General features: G+C 48.7%; 1 protein-coding gene across 2 annotated transcripts; it reads left to right on the top strand.

Annotated features, from left to right (window-relative positions):
• The first annotated feature begins 7816 nt into the window (after positions 1 to 7816).
• On the top strand, positions 7817 to 19172 carry LOC123077176 (asparagine synthetase [glutamine-hydrolyzing]-like). 2 transcript variants are annotated; one of them, XM_044499391.1, is made up of 12 exons: positions 7817 to 8239; positions 9651 to 9792; positions 9888 to 10078; positions 10192 to 10353; positions 10444 to 10524; positions 10617 to 10838; positions 10927 to 11061; positions 11193 to 11273; positions 11351 to 11437; positions 11566 to 11673; positions 11760 to 11987; positions 18843 to 19172. In XM_044499391.1, the coding sequence occupies exons 1-11, from the start codon at positions 7925 to 7927 to the stop codon at positions 11979 to 11981; spliced, it is 1746 nt and encodes a 581-aa protein (XP_044355326.1). In that variant the 5' UTR covers positions 7817 to 7924; the 3' UTR covers positions 11982 to 11987; positions 18843 to 19172. The 2 variants fall into 2 exon arrangements, with proteins under 2 accessions (XP_044355326.1, XP_044355325.1); XM_044499390.1 differs by lacking the exon at positions 18843 to 19172 and having other exon boundaries at positions 11760 to 12053.
• Positions 19173 to 19422: the final 250 nt, after the last annotated feature.

Genomic DNA, 19422 nt, shown 5'->3' on the forward strand with positions numbered 1-19422 from the left:
TTCCAGCAGCTCCACACCTAGGGATGGCACCCGCAGGGTTTGGGTACGGGTGGAGCTACCCCATACCCTTACCCGTCCGGCCTGAGTTTACCCATTACCCATACCCATACCCGTCAAGGGTACAATTTTTTCCCATACCCGTCACCCGACAAGGTATATAGGTACCCGCGGGTAAAAACACCCGCATTTAGAACACATCAATTGAGTAGAAAATAGTTGTAAAAAGTAACATATAATCATAAATTATTAATAGCAACACATTTTAAACAACAATGTACAACAGCATATTCTCATAAACAAAAATATTTGCCTATAAAGTGACATATAAAAATGTTAAACAAGAACACATAGTCATAAATAACAACACATATGCATACACTTTAAGTTCACGAAATCATGATAAATTACAGAGATAATTTGAATACACATTAGAGTTTTTACCTAGTGTGATTAGGAGGGGAAATGAATACATTGGGATATTAACGGAAACCCACCTATCAACATTTTAGATGGGTACGCGGGCATGGGTTATACGGTCCCATACCCATACCCTCTTTACCCGATGGGTATGATATTTTCCCATTTAAGTACCCACGGGTAATTTTTTGTCCCATACCCTTACCCTAATAGGGTTTTTACCCACAGGGTACGCGGGTAATGGGTACCCATTGCCATCCCTATCCACACCCCTCCGCCGCCAGATATGGCTGCCGCGGCACTAGGAATCACCATGGAGGTTGATTAGCTGCCGCCCCATCCCCACTTAACCACCGCTCCCACCGCCGAGCCGCCGCTCCTTCCAAGCTCTCAGTTGTCGGCCAACGTGGCGACGGCAGCTCTGGCCAAGATCCCTGGCTACCCGACGGCAGCAGGAGAACCATGATCTCATTCCTAGCCGGCCCAGCGACTGCCTCGGCCCCGGCGTGCTACGCCGGCCGAAATTCATGTTCGTGTAAAACATGTGTTCGACGAAAAGCCTTCAAGGTAAAATAAATATTTCTCCCTTTTTTTGTTGTGATATAGTAGTAGATTGTGATGGGTTAAAGCCTTCAAGACCACTAACTGTACGATATGTTTGTCATTTGTGGTGAACTTTGTGTTATGTGTGATGAACAAGTGTGTTGAATTAACCCGCAAAAAACAAGTGTGTTGAATTTGAACTCATGGTTCCATGAACTATGTAACAATTTAGTATTATTTACTTCCACTTTATTTGACAAAGTTTTAATTGTCATATCATTTTTTTTTCAATATGCATGCAATTATGGAGTAATAAGAGAAGAAGGGCAAAAAACTTTAGGCACCACATCTACATCATTTGTTAAACCAACAACAACTCGTGCCCAAAAACCCTCGCTCTCCTTTATTAAAAATGTTCATTCATCAACTATTGGAGATGCTCCTAGGTTTAGAAAATAATGTCTTGATTATGTTCAATAGCTTTTGGTTATGTTTGGCTACATTACATGTGTGTCGTTGCCATCCGAGGCACATGATAAGTTTGTTCTTTCGGCTGCTTTGCTCGTGCTTCAAATAGAGTAGTGTTCTTAGGATGCAGCGATTGACAGTCCTGACCCAGGCCATGATGAAGTTCTAGCAAGAGGAACGTCAGTAGTGGGTCAAAATCACTATTTTGACCCTTTGATGCAACTTTAGCACAAAATGAACCTCGTCGGAAACTTTAGCACGATCTGACCCTTTTTTGAAATGCTAAAGTACTCGATGTTACTGGTCACTAAGAAACGCCGAAGTTCATGGCGCTTCAACTTTTTGCAACGCCATGGTATCTAACGTCCTCCCCCCCTACAGTGGTGGCTAATGGTGGCTTAGGGAAAGCAACACCACAGTCTCCGGTGTTGCATAGTGTAGCAGAAATGTCAGGATGCTAGTTAAAAAAAACATCAGGATGTTGGGCATTTCTAAAAAGGGTCAAATCATGCTAAAGTTTCCAATGAGGTTCATTTTGTGCTAGGGTCAAAACGATGATTTTGTCCCCAGTAGCATGGGTGGAGCAGCCGTGCAGAACGGGAGCCCAGACTGATAGCTTGTCGACCGGCTCACTGTGGCATGCGTGGAGCACTCCTCTAGCAATTTTTCTTTGTTCTTTTCTTCAGTTTTCTCAATTGGGGTTCCTTTGAAAAACAGTTGTTAGATTATTTTTACATACTAAAAGAAACTATTGCATGATAAAAATGTGTTCAAGAACTTAAAAAAATCTTCATTTTTTTTAGAAAATATGCTTGAATTTAAAAATATTTGCGAGTTTCGAAAATATTCTCAAATTTAAAAAATATTCACTGATTTAAAAATATTCCCAAATTTAAATAAATCTTCTCTGGTTTGAAAAATATACTCGAATTTAAAAGGAAAAATAGAAGAAGAAGAAGAAAGGAAAGCCACATAGATTAAACCAGAACAACCAAAGAAAACTATCTGAAACTGTAAGCTGAAAAAGGAACAAAACCAAAGAAGACCACCTAAAATAGAAAATAAAAAATATACATGAAAGAAAAAAGAAGCAAAATTATACACAAAACAAGGAAAGGAAAACCGGAAAAAATCACACAGGCCGAAAAAGAAAACCAACACTCTCACATTCATTGCTCCATGAGTTGGGCTGGCCCATGCGCTTGTTGACGTGCTAGAATTGGCGACATCTTGTCACAAAAAGCATCAAGTAGGGAAGGGTCTAGCTCTGGCCCAAGATCTTTATGCTCACCATACCATCGTCGCCTCGGACTGCAAAACGGTCGTAGAGGAAATCAAGTCAGGAAGTTTAGCTAGTTATGGAGCTGTCATCACAGAAATTAGAGCTAGTTTTTAGATTTTACTTCTAGCTTTTTTAGACATGGATTTAGAACCTTGAATGGGAGGACCACAGTCTCGCAAAACATGGTCTTTCGTTAGGGGTTGCGCCCCTATGTGGTTAGGCCAACCCGGAGATCTTCTCTTTGTCCCTGTAAACACTGTGACGGATTAATAAAGTTTTGCGAGTTTGTTTAAAAAAAAGAAGGGATTTTCATCCATCCCCTATTCCGCGCCTTAAGCGTATGTTAAGTGCCTTTTGCAACTCGGCCCATTTGCTGTTTTTCTTCTTTCCCTCAATTTTTTTTCAAAAAATACGTTCAGTCCTAAAAGGATAACCACTGTGACAGGTTGCTTTTCTGTGCTCCTAATACCTTTTACTCGTGTTTTTGTGGCAAATGTAATCCATGTGGTTTTCTTTTCTGGTATTTTTGTTTTGTTTGGCCTTTTTTTCTACGATTTTTTTCGTTTTAATTTCCTTCTTTGTTTTTCTTTTTTCAAATTGCACGAACTTTTTTCAAATTTGGTGAACTATTTTTACAAATTGGCGAAACTTTTTCGAAATGTGATTTTTTTAAAATTGATGAACTTTTTAAAAATTTGTAAACTTTTTTCAAATTTGATGAACCTTTTTCAGAATCGAAGAATTTTTTGTGAAAATCGATAATGTTTTTAATAATAGATGATTTTTTTGCATATTCGATGAACTTTCTACAAAATCATTGAATTTTTTTCTTAAATTCGAGAGTTTTTTCCAAAATCCGTGAACATTTTTTAATTCACAAAAATGATCGATATTTGTCTTTTCTCTTTGAAAAAATTGTATTTTTTTGAAAAGTCAACGGTTGACTATTCAACAGGTAAACTACGACCGGTCAAATGCAATCGAAGCAACAGGGTGCGAACGAACGAGAGAGGTCAATCAAGCGCTTGCCTTCTTCTTTGGGCCGGCCCACGAGCGGGGGCACGTGAGCGCCAGGGAACTGAACAGGAGTTCCCGGATTTTCGCGTAGGATGTGAAGCAAATCACCTGAAGCCTGCATACATGGACCGTGAGTAGCGCATCCTAGCATCGGAGATACTTTTTGTTGATCAAAATACTATGCTTTCTAAAAAAAGATAAAAATACTATGAAAATCATTTAAATTTGTAAAGTGTGTGTGTGTGTGTGTGTGTGTGTGTGTGTGTGTGTGCACGCGCGTTTAAATTAAGTTCCTACATTTGGGAAATGTTCAAGTGTTCAATGTTCATGCATTTATTCATGTGTTAGAAAGAACTAAAAGAATAAAACGTGAGAAACAAAAAAATAAAACAAAGAGGAAAAAGACAATAACGGTAAAAAATAATAAGAAAGAAGAGATAATGAAAAAGCCAAGAGAAAACCAGGATCACCTGTTGAAAGCCGGTGGAAGATGGTGTCTTGTTAGTAGTGAAGGAAAATCACCGAAACGTTCATCATAGCTCGCCGTGTGTGATTTTGTGTCCTATTATCCACTATCGGCGCAGAATAGGATTTGCCCTTCAATTGGCATACTGCTACCACATCATCGACTTGTTCAGCCCCATTGACGATACGAAATAACTATGTATATAGGACGTGCCATTGTGAATGTCGCAAGTCCGTAAATGCTAACGTAATTGGTACCACATCCTCTCGTAGGCATCCATAAGATATCAGAGATGCTAATATAACTGGCATGATTCCCCAAAGGCCTAAGATGCAAATAAGTATTTCGAAAGGCTAGCATGGCAATTATGTTCTAAGAAATGGTCATTTAGGAAAACTAATACGATGAATTACATCTGATACACTATGTTCTAACGGAAGTCATTTAGGAAAGTTATAATACGATGAATTATATTTCATAACAATGGTGTCATTTTCCTTCTCTCTCTCTCATGCGCACGTCCACACACACATGCTCATATATAAAAACACGCAATCTTGCGCACCCACACACACACAATCATATATGTCACACACATGTAATCCTTCCATTTATATGCACATGCAAGTTATCTACATCATCAAGCGCATGCCATCAAACTGTCTTTGGCATGGGAGGAAAGAGAGAGTACTTTAGAATGCATGTAGCGCTGCGCACCAACTGTCTCCCCTGCTAAAAGCTGCACACTAATGGGGCCCACGCCTGTATTTGTATGTGCTTGGCAGTTGTATTCAGCGGGTATAAGAGCGGTAATCAATTTACATGTTGATACTGTGTCAGACCGCATTGATCTTGATGAAATGCATGGACTGTGGATTTCCCACCATTACCTATTGGAAACGTTAAATTTACTTGTTTCCACAAAATGCTCTAAGTGCAATTTGCAGAGACCAATGTTGCTGGCTGACGTTCCTGGAAAGTATGTGCATACCTTGGTACAAACATCGTAAACTTGTAGCCATGACAACCATGGCGTGGTATCATCATCATGTTGTAGCAGCAAGCTTTCACCTTTATTCATCACCCTCAACGGTGTATGATAACATCCGTATAGATTCCGACTCATTGGGATCTTGAATGCCCTGGTCCAGTTACTCTTGTTAGAATCATCCAGGATCCAGATGTTGGTGCATAAATCGTCCTGAAATTCCCGCATGTCATGATGCTCTCGTTGAACGAAGCAAAGGGCACCGTTGAGCTCTGTTATGTGGGCTGATACTGTGATGCTCTCCCACAACTCCTGGCCGACGACTCTCCTTGGACCCTCGACTGGGTCGTCCTTCCATTGCTCCTTGTCGAGGTCGAAGCAAAGCAAGGTACCATCACTTGGCGTTTCGTGTGTCATGACGTACATGATATACCATTGATGGCGACAGGAGGAGCAAAGGTATCCGGGGCATAGTTTGGGAACGGATGTGCCCGTGCCTTCCTCCATCGTGCAGTGAGATCCCCTATTGTGAGGACGTCGCAGGTGGCGCCGGCTCGGCTGAGCCGGACCATCTTGTATGCGTCGGACGGGGCGGCACCGGCACGGCCGATGGCGAAACATGGGTAGTAGAGGCGGGTGACGGTGCCATCATCGTCTGTTAGTACCTCTCGCGCTGGGCTGGTCGCGAGCACCTCCCCGGTGGCCGGATCGACGACGTGGACGCCGTCTTGGTCAGAATCGCTGTGGACGCAGACGAGGTCGTCGAGGCTCGTCGTGCTTCGCATCCCAAGGCCGCCGACGCCCTCGATCACTCTGACGACGTTGCCGTCCATGTCGCGGATCCGTATGCAAGGTTGCGATCCTCGTCGGAAGTTTCCGGTGTCGACGAGGAACGGGTCGGTGTGGCGGGACCTGTGCGCGGCGTGGAAGGCCGGGTCCGATGTAATTAGGGCTCGCCAGCCCCTCGACACGCATCGGAACCGGCAGACGGACCTCACGGGCGTCCTAGACAGGATGTCGAAGATGACGTCGTTAGGTAGCGACGCCGCCGCGGCATCTGACATGCCGTTGCCGCCGCCTGTTGCCTCCGCCGGACGTGGAGATTATGATCGTCCGACCGCCAGCCAGACAGGAAAGATCGATTTCCTGCTTCTTTTCTTCAAGTACGCAATTGGAACAAGCACAATTAATCTGGACTCTAGTGATATACTGGAGTATATATATTATGGAAAGGAAAGAAGGGATTGGATCGCCACAAGATTCCGATCGTCGGGCGTTTTGCATTGATGCCGAGCCAGCCGTCGGGCGCTTGGCCTCTTTTTTCCGCACCAGCGTTTTCCTTCGCTCCACCTACTAGATACAAGCCCTCCAAAATTCGCAGGGGCACGTAAGTGCGGAGGCACTCTCTCGCCAAGCCTTGGAGCCTGCTCAACGTGTCTCGCGATTTATGAAGTAGTTGAATCTCGCACGAGGAAACGGTAAAAACATAAAATCTGTAAAAAGCTTTAAGTTTCAACGACAAAACTTTGCATATAAAATGCCTGGTCTCAACAAGTTTCAGAGATATAATTTTAATTTTTTCTGTCCGTTTTAGACACAAAATAATTGATTTTTATCGCTCGCTTGTACTAAGTTTCAAACATTGAAATTTAATATACTTTTTTAAATGTTAAAATATATTCAAGATGGATCTTATTTAAAAGTGCTGGTAGCGAAAAACACGAATATGAAAACAAAACTGAATTTATTTATTTTGTTTAAAAGATTTTTTTAAATCTGAAGCCAAAATAAAAAGCTGGCACTCAGGTCCACACTTACTTGTCGTGAATTCTCGCCTTCCTCCACATCTTCAAAGAACATGAAAGCCATCATCATCATTTGTTTTATTTTATTTTTCAATAATAAGCAATTAAACTTGATTGTCACAAGACAATATAACATCCATCCATCATCCATTTTTTTAATATAGTACGGACGTAGACACTCAAACATACACACATACACTCACCCGTATGCACGACGCACAAACACCCTAAACCCTACATACCTCTATGAGCACCTTCGAGAAACCGAGCCGACACATCATCTTGAAATTCACAAAGTCATCATAGACGTCTTTATATTTGACGGGTATGTCCCCTCCCGCTGAACGCACGTCGCCGGAAGACCAGGGATAAAAATCTAATAAAATGCAAGCATTAATGTTAAGTTTAGAACTTAAACTCTAGTAGGCTGGAAATACACTGTCCACCTAACCGTCCAACTATAGGTTGATTGGTTCTACCTTCCATTTACTTGTAGGTTCAATGTGTGTGTGTGGGTGGGGGTGGGGGGCATAGTCGGAGCCTGAAGAAGAGGGAAAAAACGTCGAGGATTGACTCGATACTACTAGCTGGTAATGGATGATGCGAGAAGAGAAAGACGTGGAGTACATGCATGGACATGTAACAGGCAGAAACGCATGCATGCACGATGCTGATGGATGATGGCAGAAGTGGACAAACGAACCCATGGTCTGATGTGGTGCGGTGGCCGCGAGAGAATCCGACGAGGCCGTGCATGGAGGACGTGTAGCTCCGCTCTCCGCCATCTCCGGCCAGGCATCTATCTACCTACAAGTAGAGCCAAGCCATTCCTGCACACCTCCATACACAAACACAATTCAGACCGACTACCTCGCTGCTCGCTGTAGACGACGTTCGACGACGATCCAGAGGAGCAGCATAACCGAGGAGAGCGGAGCATGTGCGGCATACTGGCGGTGCTGGGGTGCGGCGACGAGTCGCAGGGGAAGAGGGTCCACGTCCTCGAGCTCTCTCGCAGGCTCAAGCACCGCGGCCCGGACTGGAGCGGCCTGCACCAGGTCGCCGACAACTACCTATGCCACCAGCGCCTGGCCATCATCGACCCGGCCTCCGGCGACCAGCCGCTCTACAACGAGGACAAGTCCGTCTCCGTCGCCGTGAACGGGGAGATTTACAACCATGAGGAGCTCCGGGCACGGCTCTCCGGCCACAGGTTCCGGACCGGCAGTGACTGCGAGGTCATCGCCCATCTGGTCAGTCACCCACCGCACACACCACCATTCTTTCTTCTGCTTGATACTACGTATATACTAGTAAATGAGCACGTGCTGCATGTTGATATTAGGGAGGAAATTAACTGCATGTTAATATTAGGTAGGATATCAATTACGTGTTAATTATGAAATTATAGGTAGGATATCAGTTACGTGTTAATTATGAGATTAATATAGATGTTGATATTTGGTATGCTATCAATTGCACGCTCAACATGTTGAGAGCTCATCACTAGAGCAATCTAGGTCGTTGAATTGACATGGTTTGATGGCCGAGATTAATTGAATCTGCCAATTTGGGTCTTTTTATATTGAAATATAGGTATAGATAAATTCAACAGTATAAAACAATAAGTTTGGTGAATCCGTAGCTTCTAGCACAGAAACACAAAGATAATCCGGATAATCTCTATACATCCTAATTTGAGGTTAATTTCGTATATTAATCAGCGAAATAAAAGTTAAGTGCTAGACCATTATATCTCTAATCTGTTGATTACAATTTTAATAAAAGGAAGATCTTGGCGAATATACATCGGTGCACCTGAATGACGAGTAAGATTTTAAAATATAACAAAGAATTAAACAATTCTGATTTTTTAAACAAATATGATGAGTGTTCTATATCCACTGTGGACTTCCATGAAAAAATGACATCCATTGTGTACCGGGATAAAATGAAAAAAAAACATATGCTCTAAAATGGTTTGAAAATGCTCGGCTCGTTAAGCTTAACGACAAGAAAACTATGATCGGCTCGTAAGTACTTGACATGCAATAACCCCTTTTGCTCCAGTTACTGTGTGTTTTTTATGCAAGAAGAAAGTGACCAGATGTGGAGGTACACTAGTTCTTGTCTCCTATGGGTTGAGTTGGGTCAATTAGATGGAGTTGATGGGTTGGTGTGCCATGAAATGTTGCCGCTTAACTTAAGAATATGTGTTGTGTTGTATTAACGAGCTGAGCTGCTCGTGAAATTCGTTAACTCCTCATTAAGCTCATTAAGGGAAAATTATGCTCATTAAGTTTAACGAGCTGAAACTAGCGGTGATTGGCCCTGAGCTATGCTCATTAAGTTTAATGACCCGAGCTACTGAGCATTCATTATGCTTGCGAGCTATGAGGTTTTGGTCCATCCCTAACCACGGGTGTGATTTCTTGGTGGGTAGGACACTCGATCAGGTTTGTTTAAAAAAATCATTTTTTTTGCTATTTTTCCTGATTTCTCTAATCATGTAAGTGCGTGCACACCAGAGCCAGAACTCCATTTTTAGATTCTTGCATGATTAAAAAGAAAGTAGAACTTTGGAAAGGTGGAGAAATGTACAGCTCTTAGTGGCATTCTTTTTGTTTAGCATGACCTGACTATTTTCTCCCTTTTGATATATAGTATGAGGAATACGGAGAAAGATTCATTGACATGTTGGATGGTGTTTTCTCCTTCGTGTTGCTTGACGCACGAGATAAGAGCTTCATTGCTGCTCGTGATGCCATTGGTGTCACGCCTCTCTACATTGGCTGGGGAATTGATGGTATAGCATCAAAAGTGGTTGAGGAATCTTTTCATGAAGCAAACCTATCATTTGCTCTGTGTTACTAAACATGCACATCTCTGTAAAATTGTCAGGTTCAGTGTGGATATCTTCGGAGATGAAAGGACTAAACGATGATTGTGAGCACTTCGAGATCTTCCCGCCTGGTAATCTTTACTCCAGCAAAGAAAAGTGCTTCAAGAGATGGTATAACCCTCCTTGGTTCTCTGAGGTCATCCCCTCGGTTCCCTATGACCCACTGCGTCTCAGATCGGCATTTGAAAAGGTTGCAAACTATACCCGACTCAACTAACCACACTAATATCTTGGAAGAACAGAGAAGTGACCAAATTTAGGACTCATGGTCATGATTCTTCTAAATTCATGCTCTTCATTCAGGCTGTAATCAAGAGGCTCATGACAGATGTTCCATTTGGTGTCCTCCTCTCCGGTGGCCTCGACTCATCACTGGTGGCGGCTGTCGCAGCCCGTCATTTCGCAGGGACAAAGGCTGCAAAGCGCTGGGGAACTAGGCTCCACTCCTTCTGTGTTGGGCTTGAGGTCTGGAACTGAAAGGAACATGTGCATGTTTATTGAAGTTTCAAAGTAATAGCACCTGCAACCATGCTGTTATCTTAATTTATATTGTAGGGCTCACCGGATCTCAAGGCTGCAAAGGAGGTCGCGGATCACCTGGGTACCGTGCACCATGAGTTCAACTTCACAGTTCAGGTACGATATTACTACTAAGAGGCATAACGATCGTAGCTTATTTGTTGATCACAATACGCAACCAGTAATGTTAATTGCATAAATTGCTATAGGACGGCATCGATGCAATTGAAGATGTGATATATCACATTGAGACATATGATGTGACGACGATCAGGGCAAGCACATTGATGTTCCAGATGTCACGCAAGATCAAGGCGCTTGGTGTCAAGATGGTCATCTCTGGTGAGGGTGCCGACGAAATCTTTGGAGGGTACTTGTATTTCCACAAGGCCCCTAACAAGGAGGAGTTCCACCAGGAAACATGTCGGAAGGTATTTAAAGTAGAAGCGTTTCAGAGGAGCAGAAAGAATAGGACATAACCATAATAACACTCTGCTCTGACATAAAATTGCTCTACAGATTAAAGCTCTCCATCAGTACGATTGCTTGAGGGCTAACAAAGCAACATCTGCATGGGGCCTTGAGGTTCGTGTGCCATTCTTGGACAAGGAGTTCATCGATGAGGCTATGAGCATAGATCCCGAATGGAAGATGGTAAGCACAAAAAATATATTTCACGGGGAAAGCCCAAAACATTTCGAAAGAATACGCGTCAAAAAAATATTTCAAACGAATGGGAAGTTAGAAAGAATGGACTGCATTGTTTTCTAAATTTAATGACACAGATCCGGCCTGATCTTGGAAGAATTGAGAAATGGATACTGAGGAAAGCGTTCGATGATGAGGAGCAACCCTTCCTGCCGAAGGTAACATTTTTATACACTTCAGTCAGATCCAGTTGGAGTAGTGGAGTTATTAACAGGTTCTTTTTTTATACATGTAGCATATTCTGTACAGGCAGAAGGAGCAGTTTAGTGATGGTGTTGGGTATAGCTGGATTGATGGCCTGAAGGATCATGCAGCATCAAATGTAAATGAACAATTTTTTTATTTTGAAGAATTCTTTATGATGTTTGTTTCGACAAAACTAATGCATTCCTTGATAGGAAGATGTGACTGCAATATCTGACCTCTATGAAATGAAATCACTGAATGCAGGTGAGTGATAAGATGATGTCCAATGCAAAGTTCATCTACCCACACAACACCCCAACAACTAAAGAGGCCTACTATTACAGGATGATCTTCGAGAGGTACTTCCCCCAGGTGAGTGACTAAATAGAACAAGTTGAAAAACAACACGAATAGTTCAATACCATTGTAGCAATGTTGATTGCTCAATCTTGTTTCAGAGCTCGGCCATCCTGACGGTGCCAGGCGGGCCAAGCGTGGCGTGCAGCACAGCCAAGGCTATAGAGTGGGATGCCCAGTGGTCTGGAAACCTGGACCCCTCTGGGAGAGCAGCGCTTGGAGTCCATCTCTCAGCCTACGAGCAGGACACAGTCGCTGTGGGAGGTAGCAACAAGCATGGGGTGATGAAGACCGTGGTGCCTGGTGTTGCCATTGAGACCTGATGAATGGTATATGTATCATATCGTGTCCTACTAAAGGATAATAAGATGCATAAATTCTTTTCAGCCTTATAATAAGAACGGCCTATGTTTCTGCTGTTTAATTACTAAAATGGCTTTAGCCTCGCTTTATAAATAAAGCCACGATAATAATGATACAAAGTTTGATCAACCCCACAGATAAAGGTCCACAGAAAAAGGAAAACAAAACAAAGTGTGGTGGTCAGGATCCGTCCACCGAGAGATTAGTCTGGCCTCTAGATGGAGAGTGACCCAACGGCTCTCGTACGGCCAGGCGATCCCGGTGGCGACGGCGGGGGGATCCCCTTGGCGGCGGAGGACGGCTGGACGGCGGTTCGGCCTGCCGAGGGGCGCGCGCGGTGGTGTGCTCTGGCCGGTGGGCGGTCCCCCGACCCGTCCCCCTCCGGCAGCAGGTTTTGGGCGCTCGGGGGTCGACTCCGACGACGATGATGAGGAGGCCAACCAGGTAAGTAGCCAGGTAAGTGGTGGTGGTTCGCCGAGGCCGCGTGCGGCATGCTCGGTGGGTGACTATGTCGCTCATGCGGAGGAGCTTGGGGCTCCTTCGTGGCTGGTCGCCGGCGTGCTTTTGCTCCTGGTGGGCATGGCGGGCGCCGCCTGGCGTCGCAGATCTGGCGACCGCCAAGGGGTGTGGATGCGGGCCCAGAGGGCCACTCGTGCGTCCTACTGGAGGTGGGGCGCCGTGATTTGGTGCCGGCTGTGCCGCCTTCGGACTCGGTGAGCTCGACGGCGTCGACAGGGGTCGGCGGCGGCGGCGGGGTTGCCCCTGCCAGGGAGCCGCGGGTCCAGGCTAGGGTTCCGCTGTCGACGACGATCGGGCCTGATCCTCTGCTGGGCCTGGAGGAGTGGCCCAGTTTACCAGGGCGTGGGCCGGGGGGCCCAGCAGGTGACCCGCCCGTTTCTTTGCCAGTGGGGGCGCAGGGGCGCTCCCGAGTGCTTGGGCCTGACCTGCCTGGCCCGTTGGCCTTGTGCACGCCTGTGATTAGGCCCCGGCCCAGTGCGGTGGTGGATGAGCGGCCGCCCCCTCCCCTTTATAAGTGGATGTGGCTGCCAAAGGGTGCCCAAGATCTTTCGCTAGGGTTTCCCGCATCCCACTCGCAAGTGCGGCGATTCGGGCATCGCGCTCGTCGCCTGCTCCGCTCCGCCCCTCCTCCCCCTCTCACCTGCTCGTTCGCGACCGCGGTGCGGATGGGATCCTGCCGCATGGAGAAGCCCCCCATGTCGCCTCCGATCCCGGCGGCTGAGCGCCAGCGGGAGCAAGATCTGCAGGCGAAGGCGCTATCCAAGGTGCCGGCGCCCCCCGCGGAGGAGGGGGGCTGGGGCCCACCGCCTCCTTGGTGGCTCGCGGAGGAAGAAAGGAAGAAGCAGGAGGAGCGCGAGCGCAAGAAGAAGAAGAAGGAGTACCGGCGTCGGGGTTTTGAGCAGAAGAAGGAGCACAAGAGGAAGGAGTCCCGGCTTCCTCCGAGCGGCGAATGGATCGGGGATCCTTTAGCCAAGAAGCAGAAGCAAAAGGGGGGGAGGGCTCGGCGTAGCTGTCTCTGGTGGCCGGGCCGTCGGCTTCGAAGGGTTCGGCCGATGCCCCAATTCCAGTGGAGGAGTCCGACGGGCCGGAGTGCTTCAAGTGTGGCCGGGTGGGCCACTATCAGAACATGTGCCACTTCAAACCCCTCTGCGTCGTCTGCCATGAGGAGGGGCATGCGTCAGCGCACTGCCCCACGCGGGGTGACCTCTGATGCTCCAGATCATGGGCAACGCCATCCCCGGTGAGGGATTCTTCTACTTGCCTTTCGTGGAGACGGAGGGCGAGGAGGTTCGCGCCCCGCTGGTGGCGGACGCTGCGGTCATCTCGGCGGCGCCCGGAAAGCCGTCGGACCCCATCTTGGAGGCGGAGCTCCCCCACCTCTTCGAGGGGGAGTGGGACTGGCAGGTGACGGCCATCGGTGACAACATGTTCTCGGTCGTTTTCCCCAACAAGGCCATGCTGCGGATGGCGACTCGCAGCGGCAAGCTGTACCTCTCCCTCAACGACATCATGGCGGAAATCAAGGAATCTCTCCCGGAGGAGCCCAAGGCCGAGATCATGCCAGATGTGTGGGTCAAGCTGTGGGGTGTGCCGCCCAAGCACCGCCGCGTGGATCGCCTCATGGCCGGGACCGTGATGATTGGGCGCCCTATGGAGGTGGACAAGGCGTCGCTAGTGGGGCTCGGTCCGGTGCGGATGCGGTTCGCGTGTCGCTCCCCGGTTAAGCTTCGGGGGTATGTCCAATTGTGGTTCAACAGTGAGGGTTTCACCATTCAGTTGGAGGCCGAGGTGGACGATCTGCAGGGTGTTGCGCCCCCTCCCCCTCCCCCTGCTAGCTTGGACAAGGGACCGGATGGTAAGGATAAGGATCGTGACACGAGCATGGGTGATGACTCAATCGATACAGCGACTTGGGACAAGCTGGGTATCAAGGACAAGGATTTCGAGGCCGCGGCTCCAGCTGCGGGGGCTGCGAAGGACCAGGAGGAGCGTCAAGTGGTAGTGGGTAGCAACGAAACGTACTTCAACCAGTATGGCTCCAACATGTCGCTCGGCCTCGACATCGACAAGGGAGTCTCGGCTTCCCGTGACTCGGAGGGACGCTCGATGCTCGTCTCCCCGGTGGTTGCAGAGGTGGGTGGGGTGCGTGCATTCGCGACGCGCTCAACCATGCCTGCGATTGGCCTCGATGGCGGTGGGACGCGGCTCCACAAGAAGACGGCGGGACGCAAGACTCCCCCGGTGGCGCCGGCGAGCCCTCCATCGGTCCGTGCGGGCACGCCTGCCTCGCACCGGCCGGTGGTGATGGCGCTGGCCTCTCCTGGGGGTCTGGCTGGCGGTACCTCGACGACCGTCCCCCCTCCTTCCTCTGATGCGCTTCGGGCAGAGGTGACCAAGACGGTGCCCATATCCACAACCAAGACATCCAAGGCGGTGGTGGCGACTCCGGCGTCGCAGGAGAGGGCAAGCTCGCGCTCTAAAGGCGCCAAGGGCAACCTTCCAGCACTTCTCTCTCATTCGCTCGAAGGAAATCGCGCAGGCCGCGCTCGCCCAGGCAGCGGCGGCCCGCGTTGCGCCAGCAGCAGATGAATTAGGGGCTTCTCTGTTGTCCGTTGCGCGGCTCGATCAGGAGGACACAGCAGCAGGGGCTGCGCCGTCCCCCTCAACCCGTTGTCTTGTCAAGACACGGCGTGTGGCCAAAGCGGTTACCGCTCGAGGTATCCGCCTTCGCAACCGCATTATATAATGCGTTTCATCTTCTGGAACATCCGAGGCTTCGGCCATGCTGGGAGGCGGACCCAGTTGAAAGAATTCATACGTGAAGAGGGGATCGACGTAGTTGGCTTGCAGGAAACCATCAAGGCTGATTTTTCTCATCGGGACCTGCTAGCTGTCGACCCGCTCGAACGTTTTGCGTGGCATTGGGTGCCGGCGGTGGGACACTCGGGGGGCCTGCTGCTTGGCATTAACCAAGTTTGCTGCGAGGTGGTGTCTTGGGATGCCGGTAGATTCTTCTTGTCGGCACACGTGCGCCACCACGCGACCCTTCGTGCGTGGGAGGTTATTGTGGTTTATGGCCCGGCCGACCACTCACACTCGCATGAGTTTTTGGGTGAACTACAGGAGAAGGTTGCGACCTTGGGTGTGCGTAACTTGGCACTACTAGTGGGTGGCGATTTCAACTAAATACGTTCGGGAGAGGATAAGAACAACGGGATCATTAACTGGACAAGGGTGTCCTTGTTTAATAATGCGATAGCATCTATGGCCCTTAGGGAAGTGGCTCGCGTGGGCGCACGCTACACCTGGACCAACAAGCAGCTTACGCCGGTGCGGTCTGTGCTGGACCGGGTTTTTATGTCCGCGGAGTGGGAAATGCTATTTCCCATGTGCTCCCTACACGCTGAAACGAGGATCGGGTCGGATCACATCCCCTTAATCCTTTCCTCAGGGGAGGAAAGGTTAAAACGTAGCCCTCGTTTTTTCTTTGAAACCGCGTGGTTCGAATCTCCGGACTTTGAGCAAATCTTTCTCTCCAAATGGGAGACATGCGTCGCCCGGATCGGGCACACGCGCGGGCCAATGGAGTTTTGGATTGCCGCAGGGGCGGGCATGCGTGCGGCTCTCAAAGGTTGGGGGGCCAACCAGGGCCGCGAGGATAAGCTGCTCCAATCGCGTTTGACCGCGGACTTGGCTTGTATGGACGCGGTTGCGGATGCGCAGGGTTTCTCGGAGCAAGACTGGGCTCAGCGCTATGCATTAGAAGCCCAAGTCGAGTCCCTCCTTAGAGCAGAGGAGGAGTACTGGCGTAGACGCGGTGGAATCAAGTGGACGCTCAAGGGTGACGCGAACACTAAGTATTTTCATGCCTACGCTAACGGCCGACGCCGTAAGTGCGCCATCTTGAGACTGCAATCCGAGCAGGGGCTCCTTTTGCGCCAACAGGACATCGTCCGTCACATTTACGATTTCTACATCCAACTGATGGGCTCCAGGGAGCAGTCTCGCGCTCGGCTGCGGCTGGAGGTTTGGGATCCGGCGTTGCGGGTCACGGACGAGGAAAATGAGGGCCTGGGGCTGGCCTTCCTCCCCCAGGAGATTGATGTGGCGGCTCTTGGGATGAAAACAGAAACCGCCCCTGGTCCGGATGGGTGGCCGGTGGCGATGTTTAAACGGTTTTGGCAAGTGCTCAAAGGGCCATTTTTCGATGTATGTAATGGGTTCATGCGTGGTAGTGTAGATATCTCTCGCCTGAACTTTGGGGTTCTCTCTCTGATCCCCAAAGTACAGGGTGCGGACTGTATTAGACTATTTTGTCCCATTGCGCTTATTAACGTCCCGTTTAAAATCTGTTCTAAGGCTTGTTCTACGCGCTTGTCTCCGATAGCTCATCGTATTATTAGTAGGAACCAGTCGGCTTTTATTCGTGGTCGCAACATTTTGAAGGGGCCGTTGGCCCTCCAAGAGATCGTTCACTCGCTCAAACGCACTCGACAGCCTGCCATTCTTTTGAAATTAGATTTTGAGAAGGCGTACGATCGAGTGAACTGGGAGTTTCTCCAACAAGTCCTCCTAGACCGAGGATTTTCGTCGGTGTGGGTTCATTGCATGATGCTATTGGTCTCGGGGGGCCAAACGGCGATCGCGGTGAATGGAGAAGTAGGGAACTTCTTCCGCAACAAGCGTGGGCTGCGTCAAGGGGACCCAGCCTCGCCGTTGCTCTTTAACTTTGTGGCGGACGCCCTGGGCGCCATGCTAGACAAAGCTCGTATTGCCGGCCACATCAGGGGAGTGGTCGGCAATCTGATCCCAGGAGGCGTGTCACACCTACAGTATGCGGATGACACACTCCTCCTTTTCGAGCCGGACTTACACAGTATCGCAACGGTTAAGGCCATTCTACTGTGCTTTGAGCTTATGTCTGGGCTCAAAATAAACTTCCACAAATGTGAAGTGGTGTCCATAGGGATGGACGCGGCCGAAAGTCTGCGGGTAGCCAATTTGCTTAATTGCAAACTTGGGAAATTTCTGTTCACCTACCTCGGCCTCCCGATCGCAGAGAAGAAATGCTCGATTGCCGATTGGGAACCTCTCAACACTAAGGTGGCGGGCCGGGTTTGTCCATGGAGAGGTCGATTTATGTCTTCAGGGGCTAGACTTATCTTAACTAATTCCAGCCTCTCGTCCCTACCTATGTTTTCCATGGGGCTATTCTTGCTGGCTGATGGGGTCCACACCAAAATGGACACTCCGCGGGCCCGTTTCTTTTGGGAAGGAGCGGGACCGAAATGTAAATACCATATGGTTAAATGGCAGGCCGTTTGTAGACCTAAAGCCCCCGGGGGCCTCAGGATCATCAACTCTAAGTTGATGAACATTGCACTCATGTGTAAGTGGATCTGGAAGTTGTCTCAGGGAGAGACCGGCCTCTGGATGGACCTCCTACGTGCCAAATACTTCCCTGATGGGAATTTCTTTGAGGCAGCATCCCATGGGTCTCCTTTCTGGAACTCCATCCAACCCCTAAAACCTTTCTTTGCCAGGGGCGCGAGGTTCTCGGTTAATAATGGTCGTTCCACGTGTTTCTGGCATGACGTTTGGATTGGCCAACAACCTCTTTGGTCGGAGTTTGGCCAACTTTACTCACTCGCTGTCGAGCCCAACCAACTGCTCGCTTCGGCACTATGTTCCTCCCCGCCTCCTATCTACTTTAGAAGGGAGCTCTCGGGGCCGGAGATGGAGGATTGGGATCGCCTACGGGCTAAGATAGCGGACGTGCGCTTGTCGAACACCGCGGATTCGGTCTCCTGGAGACTTTCGGGCTCTGGCAAGTTCACCGTCAATTCCCTTTATAGAGAGCTGTCCCGCGGCCATGTCCCTATGGCTGCCACGGGGCTTTGGAAGGCTCGAATTCCTCTCAAGATCAAGGTTTTCCTCTGGCAACTTTGCCAAGATCGCCTCCCTACTTCTATCAATATAGCCAAGCGCAATGGCCCGGCCTCCGGACCTTGTGCTTTGTGTGGTGTCCCGGAAGATGCTGACCACGCGTTCTTCCGGTGCTCTTTGGCGCGCTTTTCTTGGAGCGCGGTCCATGAGGCCGCGGGTGTGGATTGGGATCCACGCTCCCGCTCTGAGCTCGTGTCATCCTTGTCCTTGGTCCAGGGCTCTTTGCGCCGGGTCATGTGGACATGTGCGGTGGCCATGTTATGGGCTTTATGGCATATTCGTAACAAGTTTACTATTGATGGAGTGTTCCCCTCTCACCCGCTGACGTAATCTTCAAATGCATCTTGTTCTTGCAGCAATGGGCCCCGCTGGAAAGACAACAGGACTCTGATCTCCACCGTCATGCTCTTGCACGCCTTCGCACCGTCTACTCGGCGTCTCGAGCCACGCCGCCCTCTGCCGCTCCCTCATAGGGATGGGTAGCCCCTTTTGGACGTGTTTCCTCCGAGCCTGCGTGCTCGTTTGTTTGGCTGGATACGCCATGTAATGCACTTTATTCCTACGCCGGTTCCTTTTATGGTGTGTCTGGGACCCCGGAAGACTAGTTTGGTTGTGGTTGTTGGTAGTCTTGTTGTGCACGCTGCCTATGCTGAGGGCTTTATTAATTTAAAGCTGGACATCCCTGACGTCTATGTTCTAAAAAAAAGAAAAAGGAAAACAAACATAGTTTACGTTGGGGGCAAAACTAGGTTTCATGGAGGATAGGCGGTAGCAATCTGAAGTCGAGAAGCTGAACGCCTTGAAGTTCCTTGTTAGCGCGTTGATGTCCGGCTAGTCACGTCTTTTCCCCAGGGCTTTCATAGCTACATGACATCACATATTTTTTATAAATAGCATTAGTCGTTGGGCTTCCATAGCTGCTTACAACCCTACATT

The sequence above is a fragment of the Triticum aestivum genome, chromosome 3D (assembly GCF_018294505.1).
Source record: "Triticum aestivum cultivar Chinese Spring chromosome 3D, IWGSC CS RefSeq v2.1, whole genome shotgun sequence".
In the NCBI taxonomy this organism is placed as follows: domain Eukaryota; kingdom Viridiplantae; phylum Streptophyta; class Magnoliopsida; order Poales; family Poaceae; genus Triticum; species Triticum aestivum.

Bases quoted from the DNA above. Each gene is read 5' to 3' on its own strand.
- LOC123077176 (XM_044499391.1), top strand. From the start codon at position 7,925: ATGTGCGGCATACTGGCGGTGCTGGGGTGCGGCGACGAGTCGCAGGGG. The intron at 8,240-9,650 runs GTCAGTCACCCA...TTTGATATATAG, and splicing joins GCGAGGTCATCGCCCATCTG to TATGAGGAATACGGAGAAAG. The intron at 11,062-11,192 runs GTAAGCACAAAA...TTAATGACACAG, and splicing joins TAGATCCCGAATGGAAGATG to ATCCGGCCTGATCTTGGAAG.